Source organism: Rhea pennata, chromosome 1 (assembly GCF_028389875.1).
Source record: "Rhea pennata isolate bPtePen1 chromosome 1, bPtePen1.pri, whole genome shotgun sequence".
Lineage (NCBI taxonomy): Eukaryota > Metazoa > Chordata > Aves > Rheiformes > Rheidae > Rhea > Rhea pennata.
In genome coordinates, this window is record NC_084663.1 from 205,785,176 (window position 1) to 205,804,748 (window position 19,573).

At 38.4% G+C, this 19,573-nt stretch overlaps 1 protein-coding gene across 1 annotated transcript in view; it reads right to left on the reverse strand.

Annotated features, from left to right (window-relative positions):
• Positions 1–19,573, reverse strand: part of FAT3 (FAT atypical cadherin 3) — a 428,821-nt gene that overhangs the window by 94,271 nt on the left and 314,977 nt on the right. The window contains exons 5-8 of the mRNA XM_062577955.1: positions 12,961–13,275; positions 10,779–10,989; positions 10,288–10,356; positions 782–921 (exon numbers count right to left, since the gene is read on the reverse strand). Coding sequence (XP_062433939.1) covers positions 782–921; positions 10,288–10,356; positions 10,779–10,989; positions 12,961–13,275 — 735 coding nt within the window. The remainder of the gene's footprint in view (positions 1–781; positions 922–10,287; positions 10,357–10,778; positions 10,990–12,960; positions 13,276–19,573) is intronic.

The window sequence follows — 19,573 nt, forward strand, 5'->3', positions numbered from 1 at the left end:
CCTTTGCAGTCTCCTGGACTGCTGTGCCCCTGATGCTGTGCACGTACCTTGACCACATCCTGACTCCAGATTGGAGCGAATGTGCTAACCACCTCCCACAGACGGGACCCACACAGAGAAATCCAGGCTCTCCGTTAGGAGCTCTCCGACAAGGATGTGTCACAGCCAGCATTATTCCAGCACTTCACATTTATTTGACTCGATCTTTTAATTGCTCAGAGTCACTGACCCTGATACGCAAGCCTGGGTTGTTGGGCTTCACTGGGGCTGTCCCCAAAAGACAGTGTAATCACAAGCAGTGACACTAAAAGAGAGATTCTTTGAATTTTAAGTTTCCACTCTGAACAATTTCCTCTCTGAACAATTGATCTTGTGTCCCATATTTGGGTCCTGGAAGGAGGAGAGGCATAAATTCCATTTAATAAAATCAATAGTAATATTTGCTGACACCACAGAATCACTATTGTATTTTGGACCATTAGTAGGAGATACGATTGTCAAAATCTAAGCTTAGCCGCCTCTGATATGGACTCTCTCAGCTGGAGGAAGGAGAATTACTTTTGTGTGAGTAAGAAGAGGACAAAAGGAGAAATACCACTTTGAAACATTCAACAGCCAATTCTTTACAAACAGATGGAAAGGTCTGAAAAACATCCTCTGTATCAGTTATCAGTTGTCTCAAAGGACGAGTTCTGATTCGAATGGCAAAATTATTATTTCTATAGCATATACATTCCACTAACAAATGAAAACTTGCCAAAAAAGGAATGTGATATTCTACCTGAGTCGTGGCAATGTTTGTTCCATCGGTGACTTCCACAGTCATATTATATATTGACCTCTGCTCTGCATCCAAGGGCTTTGCAATGACAATAGTGCCCACTCCCTTCTCCGCGTCGAAAGAACTATCGTAATTCCCTCCTAATTGTTGCACAAAAATACAATTAAATTAGCCATCTCTGGAAAATTTCCACTGAAAATATACCCAAAAGTGGGCATATCTGTTTACTGGCATCCATCTTAATGGTCTGCCTTATGCATACACAGTGTATCTACTGATATTTCTTTGTTCACAACTCATTTATATTTCAAAGCACAGTTTGTATATTGGAAAGCAGATATGATTAAAATGCACTGCAAAAAAAAAAAAAAAAAAAAAAAAAAAAAAAAGAAGAATCCAGCAGTATATTTAAGTGAACCATAGCAGAGTCTATAAAAAGAATCAAATGGCTATAAGCCCTTAAGATGTGTGCCCTTGTAGTTTGAGTAACGAACAAGTACAATTATCTTTTTGTATAAAAATCATTTTAAGATGGTTTGATTCTGCAAATTCTATTTTCAGGAAATTCTCACTAATGCTCATGGGTGCAAAGACTGTCAACTGAGTCTTTAAAAATGACAATTATAATCAATTTAAAAATGCAAATAGCGATTTGTTATGTTAATTTCAAGGACAATGATAATTACTGACAGCAAAGGTCAAATTCTACTAGTCTTTTAGGAATTATTTAAATAGATCTGACAGGATACACATCATAAATTCCTTTCTATTAAAAAAAACCTTCACAAAGCACTATTCTGAAACTAATATCCTCTTATTCTGTCACACACTGAATGATATAGCAGTGAAAAAAATCCTCTTGAGTTTCAGGTAAAAGAAAAAAGAAAAAAGAAAAAATCCATTAAAAAGTAAGAGAAAGCCATAAATAATTTGAGAATAAAGGGTAACAGGATTTTTCAGCCACAGCTATAGTTTATAAATTAGAACCACTCATTATGTTCAGAAGTAAAGTATACACTCCCTGCTGCTAAGCTGTTCTTACTCACTCAGCTATAAAGTGGAATTTATTATGAGTTCAGCCTGAAATTTTTGGAGGCTGGGGACAGGGAGAGGGGGAACACAACACTGCTGACAAAAGAGCTCTTAAGGTGTATTAATTACACAGCAAAACAATTCCGCTAACTACATTCTCCGATGACCCAGCCCTGAAAAGTGAAAAATGCTTTCAACACCCACTGCTAATAAAACTTTTGTAAGAGCTGCTCAGACCTTTGGGGATTAGATCCACAGGTAAAAAAATATCCATGCCATCAACTTAGTTCTCAGGCAATAATTTTTTTGAATGGCTGCTGTGTTATTCCGAATGGCTCTCATTTCAGGGGTGGGGGCAAAGAGGTGGAGGATACAGTTCCCTTATTCTACCACCAATTCTTACACCTTGATGCTGGCAAAAAAACAGAATTACTCTTATAAACTGCCACGCATTTCGTGATAGGAGAAAGGATTTGGCATTCCAAGAAGCTGCAGATTTGGGAAGACCATCGCAAGTGAGCAGAGTGAAATCACAGTCCTTGAACTCCCTAATGTGGAGAAAGTCTCACTTCCCTCTCCTTCTTGCACAAGGTATTACTAAGAATGTGTAAAATAGAAAAAGTATTGCTTTGTCCATGTCTACTGTGGAGCACCTTCACAGAGGAGGAGAAGAAAGGGGAAGGAGGAGTAAGGATCCAGGTGATTTATGCAAAGGAATAGCAGAACTGGTGAACTCTCTCTGCTTGTTAAGTGATCCAAAATAACCATGCCATTAGACTCCTCTACACTGAATAAATATACACGTATATGTAGCTCTGAGCTTAAAAGATGCAGTTGTGGTTCTCAAATAAAACACTGCATTGGATCTGCTGTGATATATGGTGGATAGATACACTGCTTCTTCTCTAGTCTCCTTCTGCAAACCCAAACTGCATATTCTCATTACTATATTTAACACTACTTGATAGCCAGAAAAAGCATAATTGTCCTTGACATTTAAGCAATACCAAGGTATACGGACATTGATCATAAGTTCAGATTTTTTTTTAAAGTTAGTCAAGAAGAGAAAGATGTCATCTCCCAATTAATGTTTTAAACAGATTTACCGGAGAAAAACTGCACCATGAAAACCAACTCTGAAAAAAAACCCTCCTTTGAAGAAGATAGTTTCTAGATTTCTGTGAGAAAATCTCTGCTGAAATGCTGCTAGCCTTGGGACAGTATGCACTTTACAAAGGGAATGTTTCATACTGATAACCATGAGAAACAGAATGAAAGCCTGTACTTCAAGATGCTTAATAATCATCTTAATGAGCAATCAAAAAATTATATACTATCAACTGGCATACACTTCCACAGAAACTCTGTCTTTTAAACTTCCAAGAAGTAAAATAATGGGATGATTAAAAATAGATGTTTTAAATGTCTTTCCCTGTTTGGCTTAATGCAGTGTTTGCAGGGCATTAAATGGTGTATTACACATATACCCACTTAATTTTCATTAAATACAGGATATTCTTCCTTTAAAATAGGAATTTAATCCATCATATTAGTTTTTATATGCTACATGCATATTCCAAAATAGTCTAGTGACAAAAGAAATAGCTTTGGTCACCAGCCACTCCTCTCTAGCCTGCACTTCTAATGCACTTTAATTCACATCAATTCATTTTCTACTAAACAACGCAGAAACTGCATCAAACTCTGAGAGCATCTTGCTGTGAGATTTGAGATTATATTCTCTTTTGGAGTTCAGTCCTCACTTACTTTTGATTCATTCTAGTCATTTTAACAGACTGCAGTCAGATGTTGACAATGAACAAGTTAAGTACTTCAGCTCCTGGGAACACCTTGTCAGCCTGCCTGCGATATTCGGGTTCTGTCTCTCATCTACTGAGTTCTAGAGGTAGTCTGTAAATGTTTTGTATGGATCCTTTTTATACCCTCAGAACAACTCATACGATGTATGCTTCTGAAATTACACTTAGCACTGAAGAATAATTACTGAATTAGGGATAAACTCTAAACTGCAGCTGTCTTTATAGATGTGTTAAATATACGCATGGCCTACTGCGAAGCCCCCAGAGAAGCATCCAACAGAATTATCTTGGAAACATGGATGCTGGAATGGGTATAGAGGGGGGGGGGAACAAAGTCATGTAAAAGACAAAGAGGACTTTTCTCTTAAAAACTCACCCAGTTAAATTATTCTGGGAACACTACTTGAAGCAGCTTCCTTCCAAAGGATGCCTACATAGAGGACTGAGGGGTGAGCCTGTAGGAGGTGAGAGCTGAGGAGGTGGCAGCTTCACAGATTTTTGGGGTACTTGAGGCCAGTTTTCAAAAATGTGTTGCTGTGGAACTTGAAATCCCTTTGAAAATAATTTATTTGCAGTGTCATAAGCTTCAGTAATATCATTTTTACTGAGTTACTATAGGACATCTAGTGCTTTCCCCAGTCATAATCTTAGGATGAAAGGGGGCTAAGGATGATGACATTTTTTCAGTTGCTCAGTTTTATTAATGTGAATTTTTATTACTTTTTCCATTTTCCAGTATATGGCACGTGCTTTCCTTTTTATTGTCTAGTAAAACTCCTGCTTTCAGATGCAAGATATCTAGAAGCTGTCTTTATTAATGTGCTTGTAATTGCATTAGGAAAGAAGTATTTCATATGAAGATAAAACATTGTGAGTTCCTCAGGCACTTCAGGAAAATGAATGATAATGAAGATAAGTTGACTTAACTGAGTTGGCTAGGCAGGTTGTCCTGAGAAACCTTTCTAATATTGAATGACCTAAGAGAGACATGGATTAGCCCTTGTTTGTAACATCACTGCACATTAGAAGCAATGCTAGTATGTCTTCTCAAGATTAAAGACTTCTTTTAAAATAAACGAAACACTTAGGATGGGATTTCATGAAAAATTCACATCTACTTGCAATGCCATCTTTGAATGAGAAATGATGAAATTTCATGTCTGAATGACATAAATTCAATCCAGAAAGTGCCTCTTCTCTTTAATTGACAGTTAAGACTCCCAAAGACAACTAGCTTAGACATTCATAACTACACCTTGGACATCTGCAGTTGAGATGATTTCCATTCTTAGTTTCTTGAGACTGCTATTTATGATCTTGCATAAACCCAGGAAGGAGCAAATTTCAACTGAGTTTTCTATACTATTTAAAGGAGTTATACCAGATTTTCCAATACAACTCTGGCCAATTCCAGCTATGTTATCAAATTTGGGAAGGCTGGAGAAATAACCGCTTGTACAAAAGATTTTGTATTTGTATGGTGGATGACACTGACCATGAGCCAGCAATGTGCCCTTGTGGCCAAGAAGGCCAATGGTCTCCTGGGCTGCATTGGGAAGAGTGTTGCCAGCAGGTGCAGGGAGGTGATCTGGCCCCTCTACTTAGCCCTGGGGAGGCCTCATCTCGAGTCCTGTGTCCAGTTCTGGGCTCCCCAGTACAAGAGAGACATGGAGTTACTGGAGAGAGTCCAGCATAGAGCTACAAAGATGATCAGAGGGCTGGAGCACCTGCCCTATGAGGAACGGCTGCGAGAGCTGGGCCTCTTCAGCCTGGGGAAGAGAAGCCTGAGGGGGGATCTTATCAACGTGTACAAGTACCTGAAGGGAGGGTGTCAAGGGGACTGGGACAAACTCCTTTCAGTTGTCCCGTGTGACAGGACAAGAGGCAACGGGCAGAAATGAAAGCACAGGAAGTTCCGCCTGAGCGTGAGGGAGAATTTCTTCCCTGTGAGAGTGATGGAGCACTGGGACAGGTTGCCCAGAGAGGCTGTGGAGTCTCTTCTGGAGATTTTCAAGGCCCACCTGGATGCAACCCTGTCTACCATGCTCTAGGTGACCCTGCTTGAGAAGGGAGGTTGGGCTAGATGATCTCTGGAGGTCCCTTCCAACCATACTGATTCTATGATTCTATGATTATCTTTGCTGCACCTTCATGAGACCTATCTAGTCTAGCCCAGATTTTCAATCTGACAGATAGTAGAGTATTGTCAAGCAGGAGGTCTCGTGAAATTGAACTGGGACACTGTTAAAAGTGATTTCTAGAGGTCAGTGGGAAAATTTGCCTACAGCAGTATACAATGCAGATATAGCTGTGACCCTTTCGAATTCCAGCAAATTTACTACTTTCAAGCATACTTTCTTTCCATTTTGAATTTTGTAGTTACTGTAATCAAAAAAGCCTTTTTCTCCCTGTTGTGGTACTTCTCCTAGATGGTAATCCTTTTTGGAAGAATACTGAGCCTCTTTATGTTCCTATCAACAGCTCATACATAGTTCAAGAAAGGATGCTGCTGTAGCAATCGCTCTCTTCTCTAAGAAGAAAACATGCCAGCAGACCTGAAGGAGTTGTAGGCAAATGAGTCTTATATTACTCACGTGAGCACCTTTTTTTCCTCTCTTTTCCAGTGCAATGATCTAGAAAAGTGGACTTGAATATACATCTGAGACATGTTTGATAACTGCGGAGGATCAGACTTGTTGAGTCTTAGATGCCAAAAGAGATCATAATTGAATTCTGGAGGATATCCCCAATCAAACATGGCAAAAACTTGGGAATGCTCTTCCTTCACCGAAAGATAGCAAAGAGCATATATGCTTCATTTTCAAACTCATTTGGCCTCCTGTGCTAAGATGGAGGAGTAACGAAATATAGTAGATGGTCTAATTTAAAGATTAGTGCTAAACATGTTTGCTTAGGGCTGGAGGGATTTTGACTTTTTTATCCCAAACTAAACTAATAAAAATGAGGATAATTATAATAAACTGGACCAATTGCTACATTGCTAGTATTGCCCAAAGCAGGGAATAATGGGAAAATACAGAAAGAGAATTGACCCTGAATTTCAAGGATGAGTCTAAAGTGCCTCTAGTATTTTTAGGAAAAGAAGTAAAGCTCAAATCTCCCATTTTTCTGTTCTGAAAGATTTGAAAGGTATGAAATAAACCTAAAAACTTGAGCATGTCTCAAGAAAAATGGATTAAAGAATTTTGTTAAACATAACATAATAAATATTAGTAACGCAACATGCAAAGGTGTATTCTGTTATCATGCTAGGAAGAAGAAAATACTGCAGACTTTCAATTTGCAAAAGGATAAAACTCTTATGTGGACAGTCAAAGCCTTGGACTTGCTGCTAAGAAGCTGAAGATACAGGCAAAAAAAATAGAAAAGAAATCAGAAGCTATTTTATCTAGATTTCAGAGAGGATAATTTAAAGGAGGCTAGGGAGCTACATGTTTTTGATGTTAATGAAAGCTTGCAGTACTATGAATTATATGGACAATTAATTAGAATTAATAGATCTTTAAATTATTGCCATTTAAGCACCCTTGATAGAAAAGTCCTGATGTACTTTCAAATTTGGCTATTCTTTTAAAGATGTAGGTTGGGGGAAGAAGAAAAGATAGAGAGTGGACTGTCTGGAGAATGAGAGAGGTGTTGTGCAACATGCTACTTAAGCAAAAACTAGCACCATGCAGCTTAGCTCCAGTGATCAAAATAATTTTCTCATCATTCCCATCAGTAACAGAAGGGAAGAAAGAGATATAGAGGGCTCAATTTACCTGAGAGAAATAAAGATCTCTGACTTATTTTGGAGCTTCCATTGAAAATTAGTTTTTCATAAATTACTGAATAAATTTAACACAACAGAAACAACTTGTGTTCATGTCTTTCACATTGTGGGATCTGCATGAACTGAGAAGAGCATTGAATGCATCCCGAAAACAGAAATCAGGTATGACATCTCAACCATTCCCAATTACTCAAAAAGTCAGCATTCTCTCCTCCTCCAGTCTATGGAGGAAAGATGATGTTTTTAAAGGAAGGGGCTTGGCAAGGAAGATCTGATCTCTCTGGATGCAAAAGCTCATCTCTTGGACCTGATTAGCTCAAGAATGTAAACCTTTCTTTAGGGTGCATATAATTTATATGGAAATTAGATGTTGAAATTAGACAGACAAAATCCTACATATCCTAACTTTAGCCTTTCTTCTATCCATTTTTAGGTGAGAGAAAGGGCATATTACACATTAGAAAAGGGTCCTTTTGAATTCCACTGCCCATTTAGTTTGAAAAGGTCAAAACCATAAAGGTCAAGCTACAAACACTATATTAAACCATGCTTCTACATAAGCCTTCAGGGCTTTTGTTGACATTACTGTCAGCTGTGCACAGAGGTCTAAAACCACAAAATACCAGATGAAGCAGCATCAGGTCTAACTTTTGCAGCAGCACAGAATATATCTCTTCTATCATCAGTCCTATATAGCTTTCCATATACTACAACTAACTTCTACTAATTACCTAAGTCTTTCACTGAGCTTTTCAGCACTAGACTCTGATGTTCCTTCAAGAGATAAGCATCACTGCCTCTTTTTCCATATGATGGTATTGAGGAATAAGGAGAAAAAGTGTTTTTGATACTGACACTGACTAAAGACAGCAAAGACAAAGGCATGAAAGTACTGTGACAAAAGGCTCTTAAGGCAGGTTTTATCTTTCCATCATGCATGCAGAGTGCCTAGAACAACAGGGCTGTGTGCATGGCTGGGATTCCTAGCTATTCCTATTGAAGAAATGTATTATTATTGAAGAAATGTATTATTATTGCTGTTACTAATAACAGCAATAATATTTAATGACAACATTCATATGATAACGGTACTGAATTGGATAGTCAGGGTCACTATCCATGAACATACAATGTTCTGAGACCTTCCAGGGGCCCAGATTCCTCATCAAGTCTAGGGAAGCAATATCTCCACGACCTTCTGCAGTGATTCAGCACCTTGCAGCATCAGGAAACACATCCTATAAGGAAGCCAATAGGATTTCTAAAAAAGCAAAAACCTTCTTCTAGACCATGTAAACTATTTTAGCCATAAAGGCCATATGAAATGACAAATTAAAGGTTTAAATTCCATCATCTTCTCTCTAGCATCTCTCTTCAGGAGGCAAACATGGAATATCATTTTAAGGTGTTGCTGGATTGCAAATGATTCTTATAATGCAAAAGAACACAGCTGAAGAACTGGGGCCTTCTCTCAGCTGTTAATACACACACAACATTTCAATGAGTTGGTGAATTCACTGAGGACTGAGAGGTTGCAAGGGGCAAAAGAGTCCAGCAAAAGGTTCAAATGGGGGAAAAAAGTGTCAATAAAGTCAATAAAGAAGGATTTCTCCTGGGAGGAAAGTTAGGGTCAGTGAGCAAGAGAAAAGGAATGTAAACATGAGCTAATAAATTGCATGTAGCATACTGAAACAATCAAGTGAATGGAAGGGAAGACGGTAGGAAACATATACTGTTCTTCCCCAGGGGCTAGCAAGAACCCCCAAACATGATAATAGCTTGGGTTTAGTTTTAATGTGGTTGGCATTTCAGAAACCGTGCTATAAAATCAAAGAGAAAACGTAGCTGCTTCTGTCATCTGCACAAATTGGCAATAAAAGGTGGATGAAAATAATTCCGACAGGCCCACTCTTGTGGTCCTTCTCCTTCCTGTTGGCTAGACTGATCTGGAAATAGCTATGATGAAATGGAAGCAGGGCTCAGTCCTTGTAAATAAATACTGCTGATGCACCCTTTCTAATAAGTCTGTGGCAATGGCTTTTTGTTTCTCTAATCTGTCATACAGTATTTGCTTTATAACCCATTATTTAAATAAAACCACTTTGTGCAGACACAGTGTTTTACATCCAAAGATATAAAAACATTATGTACAAGTACCTACAAATACTAAGGAGCACAATAACTTTGCAGAGTCATTGTGCAGTTGATGAGAGTCTCATTTTGGAGATGTTAAATGAGTTATTTTAAATGACATAACCACATCAGCAGTAGAAGCACGGAAAGCAACACTTAGGAATACTGATTCCTGTTTTTCCACTGCAAGCAACTTGTCTCCTCTACTTGCTGTCCTTCAAGCTGCTATGTCCTTAACTGCATTGCTCTGGGATTTTAAAACCATAACTCCTACAGCTTCTCCTCCTTTTTGCTAAGTATACGGACTTCTCCCTCCCTATTTTCATAAGCAATTTTATGTAAGGCAATTTTGTGGTTGAAATCTCACATCAGAACACATTTCTCTTTTTCAGTTTGCATTCAAGATGAACTTTTGGTGGCTCCATTTGTAACCCATATGTTGATGCATTCCATTCTCTTTCACATTTAAATGGATGGCGCTGGACTGTGAAAAGTTTGAATTAATTATTTGTGATAAACTGTGGAAAATCCGTGAATAAAATGATAATAATTGGACACAAATACACTAAAAGCTGTCATAGAAAGAAACGTAGCACATCCATGTGTCGCATTGCATCCTGTCACAGGCACTTATGAAAGATGTAATATAAATTGTCTCAAAAAACTTGCAAAAATAAAAGGCAGCCTGGATAGTTGTATTTTAGCAAATGTGTTTGCACTAAGGGTACCTTCTGTTGAACAGTTCTGCCCACAAGCTGTCTGTAGAATATAGAACATCTCTCGAGCATGCTTGCCACCTTGAAGCAGGGCAGTCGGAAGCAGAAAAAAAAGAACAGAATGCAGAAAAAAAGGTGAAGAAAGAGAGAAATGAGGGACAGCAAGTCTAAGTACCATAAATACATTTAGAAATGAGATTAGCAAAGTATGACAATAGAATTCAAATGACAGACAACATTAAGATTGCAGTAAATAACATACTATGAAAAAAAACAATTCAGCCATACAGCGCTTTTTTTTTTCCAGCTTAGCTTAGGGGTCATAACAAAAGCAGGAATATTATTATTATTATTGCTGTGTTAAAATAGCCTCTTCATTTCAGTATTACAAAAGTGGTTTTAATTCAAGGACAGTTAACTGTTAGTTTTCTTGCTCTCAAAATGACACATCCTTATCTTTTGCTTCTGAAGCTTTTTCCTTATACCACTTGCTCCGAACTTACCAACAATATCAAACCACAGAGGAATGTTAGAAGGTTGCACGGAGACCACCCCAACAATTTCTGTCACTTTATCACTTTCCATGATGGTGAAGTTGTAAAAGGGTTCATCAAAAGTCAGGGGCACTGGCGAGGGCGCAGGCTTTTTCATCCACTCAATATGGAGGCGCGCAGTTGAAGATTTCTGGGGTCGACCATTGTCCACTGCTTTTATCTGATGGGTGTAAAGAAAACAGGACTCAGACTGAGCACACCAGTTTGTCATTTCACATCTAATTCTACCTCAAGAAAACAGAAAAATGGAAAATGCTTGGAGAATGGCCTCTTTAATCCTTCATGCAAAATTCCCTCTAAAAAGGAGGAAGAGAGACACTTACTTTTTTCTTCTTTTTTTGCATTACACCTTGCTTTTTCAATGAAAAGACACTAAACTGAACTATTTTGATTTAGAAATGCTGATGTGAGACCTCACAGAGATGCAATTCAAGTGCTTCATACATATATTCTTCTCTTCAGAACAGACTTCCCTGTTAGACTATATTTTTCAAAGAGTCTCCTTATGCAAGGAAGGTAGGAGCTCTAGAATGATAGCCCTCTACCTCTGGGATGTCACGTATTTAAGACATATGCTCACTCAGACCACATTTGACTGTTTTTAAATGGTATTTATATTGCAGTTAAGATTGATATTCCTCATATTACCATCTTCAGGACCTTTAATTGGGTTAAATAAATTTCAGATCATTTATCCCATTTTCCAAAACAAATATAATTTTCAATTTCATCACATTTATTTTCATTGTTTTCTCTTCTCAGTGGTGTTCATTAGAGTTTCCCAGCTTGGCGTTAATTCTTTATATTGCAATGTACTCTAGAGACACGGATAAACTTCATACTTGCTTTATGGTTTTAGCACAGAAAAGACAGGATGAGCACTGACAAACAACTAAGGATAAGAAAAGGGAAAATGTAGTTTACAAACTGGTGCATTGCTGAATAACATCAGCATCTAGGAGTATGGAGGATTCTCCTTTAAACACTAAAGGAAATATTTCTGACTATGTAGGATCACTGGGGTAAGGAAACGCTGTTACTATGCCTGTTAAAAACGGGAAATATTTTCCTGAAATACCATATATATTTCTTTCTCTGGAAATGTGTTAAGTGGGTTTGGTGCTAACACTTGCTACCCTGCTTCATTCAAGGAAGGCAGACCCTTAGGCAAAAGATGTTGTGCATGTGATGAGCAGCTTTAAGTTAGAAAACCTTCAGCTGTTAGAGTATAATAAGGGCCAGATCCCAGAAGGGAGCTGTAGCTCTACATAGTGAAAGGCAATCGCCCAGAGAGGCACGTAGTCTGAGTGCTAGGTATCTCTACATATTTTGACATTTGTTTTTTTGTTTTCCTGTCACCATTTTCAGTTTTATGAAGGTATCCAAAGAGAGATCCATTACTGTAAATGACATCGCTTAATTTACTAAGGGCTAGACCCTGGAACTCTGGTACATTTTCATCTCCTATAGTTTTTGCTAACCCCTTAATAACCACTTTTTGGCTTATTGCTGTATATGAAAATTATGAATTCAAACTCTGTATTTCTCTCTATCAAAAACACCATCTCATCTCTTTTCTTTCTTTGCCCTTGTCTGTATAGTTTGAGTTCTGGTAGAAGTGTTTTGATGGAGATTTTATTTAACTGAAATCATTGTCATACTTAACCACTTTAATGCAGTAAGAAAGGTATATATACAGTATACATTACTCTTCCTCCCCGAAGACTGTTAATGTGGACAGTATAAGGATCTTCCCACTGTATCCACACTTATATCCACAAAAAAATGAATGTCCTTTTGTTGTTGTGCCTGTCTAGTCAAATATGATACAAACTTTGTAAGCAGGAAAACCCTTGGACTTCATTTTTGTGCAGGCAAGGGGATGCCAACAATTTGCAAGCTGACTCTCTGCACAGCCTGAGAATAATTCATTATGTGCAATGGCATTAAATCACTCTGTCAGAATCAATTTTTAGCTATAGTTATCTGTGAATGCTAGTTTTCTTAACACATTCAGATCTTACATGTAGTCATATACTAAACACAGTCATGTATCACTACACAACAGGGTCTGTTTTTTTAAAAAAATCGTTCAAATAATGTGTTCGTATGTTGATGAAAGAGCCCTTACCGTTAAGATGTCATAACTCCCTGCTGTGAATTGCTTTCTGGAAGAAACCGTCCCTGTTTTTGGATCAATAAAAAATTTCCCATCATCATTTCCATCCACAATGCTGTATGAGATTTCTGCATTAGGGCCTTCATCTTTGTCGAAAGCAAAAGCTCTGTAGATAGGCTCCCCTCTTTTCTTACGGTCCCTCTCTGGCAACTTGATTTGATAGACTTTCTCTGGAAACTGAGGCTTGTTGTCATTCTCATCCAGAACCTGCACCACTACCCAAACTGAGGACTGCTTGGGAGATGTGCCCCCATCTGAGACGGTTACCTGAAAAACAACAGCAATAGAGAAATTATTCTGAACAGACAAAATGGAACTTCACAAATTAGCAGAACAACACATAAGGAAACACTCCTCCTTCCCAAAACCTTATCTCTGGATTACAAAGTTTTCTACCTAAAGTATAATACTTAGAATCAAGACATCTTCACTATAAATATTCTTACTACATAACCAAAATATACTCACAACAGCAAATACGGGAACCAGGAAGACTTTTTACTTTCAGGGTGAACTTCAAATCTGTAACCCGTCGAATAGAAACCTATTTCTTAAAGCATAAAATCCCATTACCTCAGACAGTTCTGTAACAGTTTAATTCAGAAGAAGAGTGAACTGGAATTAACCCATTGAGCAGAATCCTTGCTTTTTTGCAGATTTTGTTGTAAGTTTCTTCAGTCATATACTGAATCTGAAAGAATTGCTTTTTTAAAAAATGCTAAAAGAATCTCTGTCATTTTTTTCCATTAACTACTTGGAAATTCTTAAACAATGAAAGGATTTCTGTCAGTTTTTTCATTTATTACATGGAATTTGACAGCTCATTAATCCTAGACCTGCTTTATATGATTGCAAGGGGCACACACAGAAGTATGCATTAAAAATTTCTGCTGCAGTGTTTAAAGAGCAGACTGAACTGAAAGAAATACATAACAAATAAAATTTTAGAGACAAAAGTTAATTGCTAATTTAGCTGAGATTTAAAGAGCATTATTAACAATTTTCATTTTAAAACACTGTGGAAATGAAATGATCCAAGATCAACAAGCACTCAAGAGATTCAAAAATATGCCTTCCAAAATGTAATCAATATGTTTCAAGCTTCTCACTCAATCTTTCCACTGTATTTTTTAAACGTAAAGAAATACGGCAGCAAATTATTTCTGTTTGCATGAAAGAAGCTCCGCTTTCACTTTCAGCTACATGCACTAACATGCCAATTCCCACAATAGCAATATTTGATGATGGTGAGCCAAGATACTACATACACTTCCTTGGCTTGTACTGACCATTACACATTGACTGCTTTGCTGGTTAACTGCTCAGTGCTTTATTTTTCCTTAAATGTTTCTGTTTCCTTACAAAGCACACAATCTTGAAAACTACTTGAATCCTACAACATAGGAAAAACAAACATTTCCCAAGAACATTGTCCCTTGCCATTGTGCCCTCCCTGCAACAAGAAATCTAAACGTAGGGTAACCCTGAGATCAGCAGAAAAAACACATTTTTTAAGAGAAAGGTGAGAGACCTCTTCCCTTTCCTGTTCCTCACTATACTTTTAAAAGTTAATACAGTGGAAAGGGCAGGACTGACAGCCTTAGAGACTTACACCCTTTATTTCCAGACATAACTAGTATGGCAATATATAGCCACAACATAAAATTCCCCAAATCAGCCCATAACTCAAGCACAGAGTGGAGCCTGTTCTCCTAAAGACCTGTATCAGCTTTGGGCCTCTCCTTCCTCAGAGTGTCAACCTGGTTTCCAACAAGTCCCTGCTGGGATCGCGCCTTGTGATGGGGACAAGGGTCTGCTGAGAACCGGGCAGAGACCACTTGTCTCCTGCAAACCCTGGCATGCTGTCCAGCAGCCGTACATGCCCGGAGGTGCCGGTGAGCCGTAGTAAGCAACCCACAGCTCGCTGGGGTACTTAGCCATCCACCTCCTACTGGCTACATTTCTTAAAATAGCATTTATAATGCTGCAAGGCTGCACAAACGGTTGTGACTTTGCCTTCCAGCCAGGCAGAGTAACACCGCCGGAAACCTCTGCCTCTCCACTTCACCAGTCCAGAACTTCAGAGCTTTTAGAGCAAACAAAAAGCTAATTCTGCCAGTACGCTCCCCTTCTCCCGTTACAAACGTCAACTAATAAATAAATTTTGCCCCACTTAGAAACTGATCATATCTATTTTTTGTCCTGTTCCCGCAGAACTTGCTGAGCTCTCAGCAAGAGCATAGGTTGACAAAGAAAATCCTCTTTCAGGATTTCTGCTGACTCTGAGGATAAAATAATCAATGATACAAGGCAGTACAGAGAATCTGTAGTGCACAAAAACCAAACAAGACAAAGTCCTTTAACTGCTGGTCAAAAATACCAGCAAAATGTGTTTTTTTTCCCTTTTTGGTAATATTAATGCACAGACAGAAAACTGTTATCTGCTAAACAGAATATGGCTCAACTACTAAAAAAAAGCCATTTCTCTCAAACTTTAAGCAGTTATCTACCAAATAAAAAAGGGGCGAAGAAAGGTCTCACAAATAATAGCAATAATAATAAAATCTCTGAAAAAAGTGGTGTAAATAGTCTAGTGATTATGATGAAAAGCCAGAGAACGCTCATGAAGCTTAGCTGTCCTCCTCTCTTATCAATACAGTCTCACATTTTGTTAAGTTAACGTGGAAATTGTGAGTTAAGTGCAGTTGTGGCAGTAAATACATGTACATATTTGTTTATTTATGTGAGCCCAAATTTGTGGGAAATCCATTTGATAAAGAAAAGTTGCACTGACAATATTTGCTGATGGTTAATGGAAAATAGTAATTGTTATAACATGAACTGTCAACTCACTAGCAGAAATTAACACAGAAGTCCCAAAGTTAGTCAGTTCTACACTATCTAAAACTTTTTGTCCCTGGAGAAGAAAACATTATGTAAAGCTTAAGCACTTCTCTGGGTGACACTCAAAACTTTTCAAGATGATAGGCTCCAGCTCCACATGAAAAGCTCTGTGTGCCAGACACAGGAAGATGAAATGTGAATTAAAGCTCTCCCTTTGCAGGCATGAAATTAATTAATTAAACTGCTCACACACCAGAGAGGTGATTATTCCACTAACTGAAAATCTGCGCCCTGGCTGACCCCTCTTTTCGCCTCTGTCAGCCTAACCTCAGCCCTGGCTTTTCAGCTTCTAAAAAGAGGGTAAAACAACAGCAGAAATTTTCCCTGATCCTGACAGTGACATATTAAAACAAAATAACCAAGTACTGCCAGTCCAAAACGGTTTCCATACAATGCGGAACAAACACAAAACGCAACTACATGGCAAGGTCTGGAGCAGTGGTTCAGCACACACTGCTCTTCAAGCACCACTTCCGTCAGGACATCGTATCACATCAGCACTTAGGCGCCTCTCTAACCAACGCAATTTTGATTTAAACATTACCATGGTTCTCAGTGAATCCTTAAGCAGTTGGAAATCACGGTGCTAAGTAACTGGGGAGGGGAGGAGGATTTGGATGACTGCAGGACAAAGAAACAAAAACTAATTCACAGCTGGTACCACTGGAAAGGTGAAAGGCAGATGTGTAAGACATCAGCTTGCAAATAGGAAGAGAAACTGTAATTCAGGACCAAGGTCCTTTCAATTAGAAATCTGCAGATGGTACAGTGGGAAAAACCAGAAAAAGAGTGGTGATATAGATGAATGACTAAGAAGACAGTCTCAGTATCTACTTGTTTAGATGTGGCATGAAAAAACCCACAAAAGGAGAATCTCACACTGATCAGGATGAGGAAATGGGGAGGACGAGCACTAAAGCTTCCCCAGAGGAGACGAGGAATGGCTATTTGGTTAGCATGTGCTTTGATAAATGCTGAACACATTCTCTGGTGTCTGTGCTGAATCCGGCATCCAGACGCTCAAGGGTGCAGATGGGTTTTGCCTTGCCCATTGGCAACCTGAGGTGGAGTAGGCCGGCTACTGTTGGTGCTGCCCCTCTGGGTAGATATTGGTGCTAATGCGTAACAACACAGGCTAAGCAGAGGGCATGACAGCCTGAAGCAGGGATAAGGCCATGAAAGTTGCTGAGTTTTAACTCTCTGAGCAACTACACACAGGATTGGTTCATTTACTGGTTCATGAGCCTTCCACGGAAAACTTCTAAGCATCACTTCTATTTTCCTAACACAGGCAGTTCCTCTACAGTTTTTCTGGTAAGACAAGAACATTCTCTCGGGCATCTGCATTCACCCATTGGTTTTAATATTTATTACTCTACTGAACCATGGTAACCAATACAGAGATCAATACTGGTTATCTGGAAATTTCTTTGCTAGAGTAACAATATTCACACATCACTTGAAGGAACCACAACACTTCCTCCAATTGTCTGGACCAGGATAAGACCTCCTGAAATTCCCTCTACTTACTTACACTAACTTTTAAAAAAGAATATATTGCAAATCTGTTTCACATAATTACATGGTATATTAGACGTATATTTTTGTAGAAAAAGAAAAGAAACACAAAAAGATTTCTCTTTTTGCAGAGCACAGCAAATTCTGCATAACGACAGAACATTCAAAATCCAAGTAAGGCAATTTGCATCTCTTCTTCATGATCCATTAGAGTAAGTTTGATCTGTTGACTTACCGCTAGATGAAATAAGTTTTTGGGTAATCAGAACTGAGAGATACTCTTTCATATTCATATTTATGTTAAAGTCCACAGATCAGTCACATTTTCTAAGCAGTGGGTCTTCACTGTGGAAACTAAGATCAACGTTAGCTGTTACTACATAGAAGCAGGAATGTTGTGATTTTTTTTTTTTCCTTTTCTAACCACAGAATCGGTAAGGTTGGAAGGGACCTCTGGAGATCATCTAGTCCAACCTCCCTGCTCAGGCAGGGTCACCCAGAGCATGTCAGACAGGATTGCATGGATAATTAACCTAGAGCATGTTAGACAGGATTCCACGCATAATCATGGAGAAGGCACAGAGGCATCTCTCCTGCCAAAATGCCGGCTAAAGCATACTGGCTGTCCAGGAGACCTCAACTCTGGAGACATAAATACTTTTACCTTGACACAGTCACTTCTACAACTATGACATTTAACTTAAGAAGGATTAGCTCTTGAATTTTTTCAGAGTACAAACACAACTGTGTGAACCATCTTCCTGAATTAAAAGTACAATATTGGGTATCATTAACAAAAGCTCATGACTTCCCAAGAAAATTATTAACTCAGCTGGAGAGAGTAGCTAGCAGGAATTTTACTTTAACAAGTATAACAAGACAATCAGCAGGTGCTTAATGTGAGTCATCAAGCCTCCAGAAGAGTGAGAATCTCCTTCCGCATCATTCTTTAGCAGGAAGAAGTTCTCAGTCTGCCCAATTTCTAGGTTAAGAACTGCCACACTGTTGTAATTAGCATTGCAAAGACGGTAAAGATGTCATCTTTACTTGTTTATTTTCATTCGTGTGATACTACTTAATGCAAAAAGAGTGCGCTGAGATTATGCCTGCGTCTCATCTGTAAAGTGTGCATAATGAGGTTTTCAGGTAAAAAAATCTCTCCCTTCCCCCAGGCAGAAATGCCAATTTTGCTTTGGAAAATTTTAGAAAAGAGAATCTAGTTGAGCTACTGGAGACAGAAAAATGATCAAAGGAACTCTAAGAGCTGCGGCATACCCCTACTGTTAGTGACTAATGGGCTTGTTTCTTCTCCCAAGCCACAAATGAGCTGAAATACCTATTGTAAGAGCCAACAGAATGCAGCCAGAGTGAGAGAAATAAAGATTATAAAGGAGAGCTCACTGAAGGATGAGTAGAACTTTAAAGTCAAACACACTGAATTACTACTATGTCTACTTCAGAGAGAGACTAAATTTGTGGCTAAATTCTTACAAGGAAATGTTTTACTGAAATACATAATGTTACTGAACTACATGTAGGTTTACTGTTACAAAGCAAAGACAGTGTAGCTCAAAGATATACAGAATAGGATAGAAAAAAATACAAGATTCTTAGGGTATTTTTAGTCTAATACAATTACTCATTTAGCTGTAGCAAAGCTTTTTAAGTTTTTATTTGGCAACAGTGGAAGAGAAGTGGGCAGATGTTTATTTCAGTTACCCTAATATAATTTTTTGCAGTCCTAAAAGACAAACTACTTAAAAGGTTCTTGTAGAAAAGAGTGCCAGTCAAATCAGTATGATCCATCTTTCCTCATTTCCTTTCAAAATCTGTTAATCTGGGAACTCTTGCTTTCAGGCGTAAAAAAATTAATACGCTCATTCTTGCCTGCTATGAGAAATAAAAAAATTAGAGTACATTTTAAATACATATTATTACTGATGCAAACACTCTAGATGGCTGATTAGGAAAGTCAGTGGCCTCCAACCATGTTCAAGCAAGAAAACGATGCATAATAGTGTGTTACATTTGAGAATTAATGATGACATCAGGTAATTTGAACACTCTACTGCCAAAAGACAGGAAGGAAGGAAGGAAGGAAGGGAAAAAGGAAGGAGGGAAGGAAGGAAGGCAGGCTTCTGCA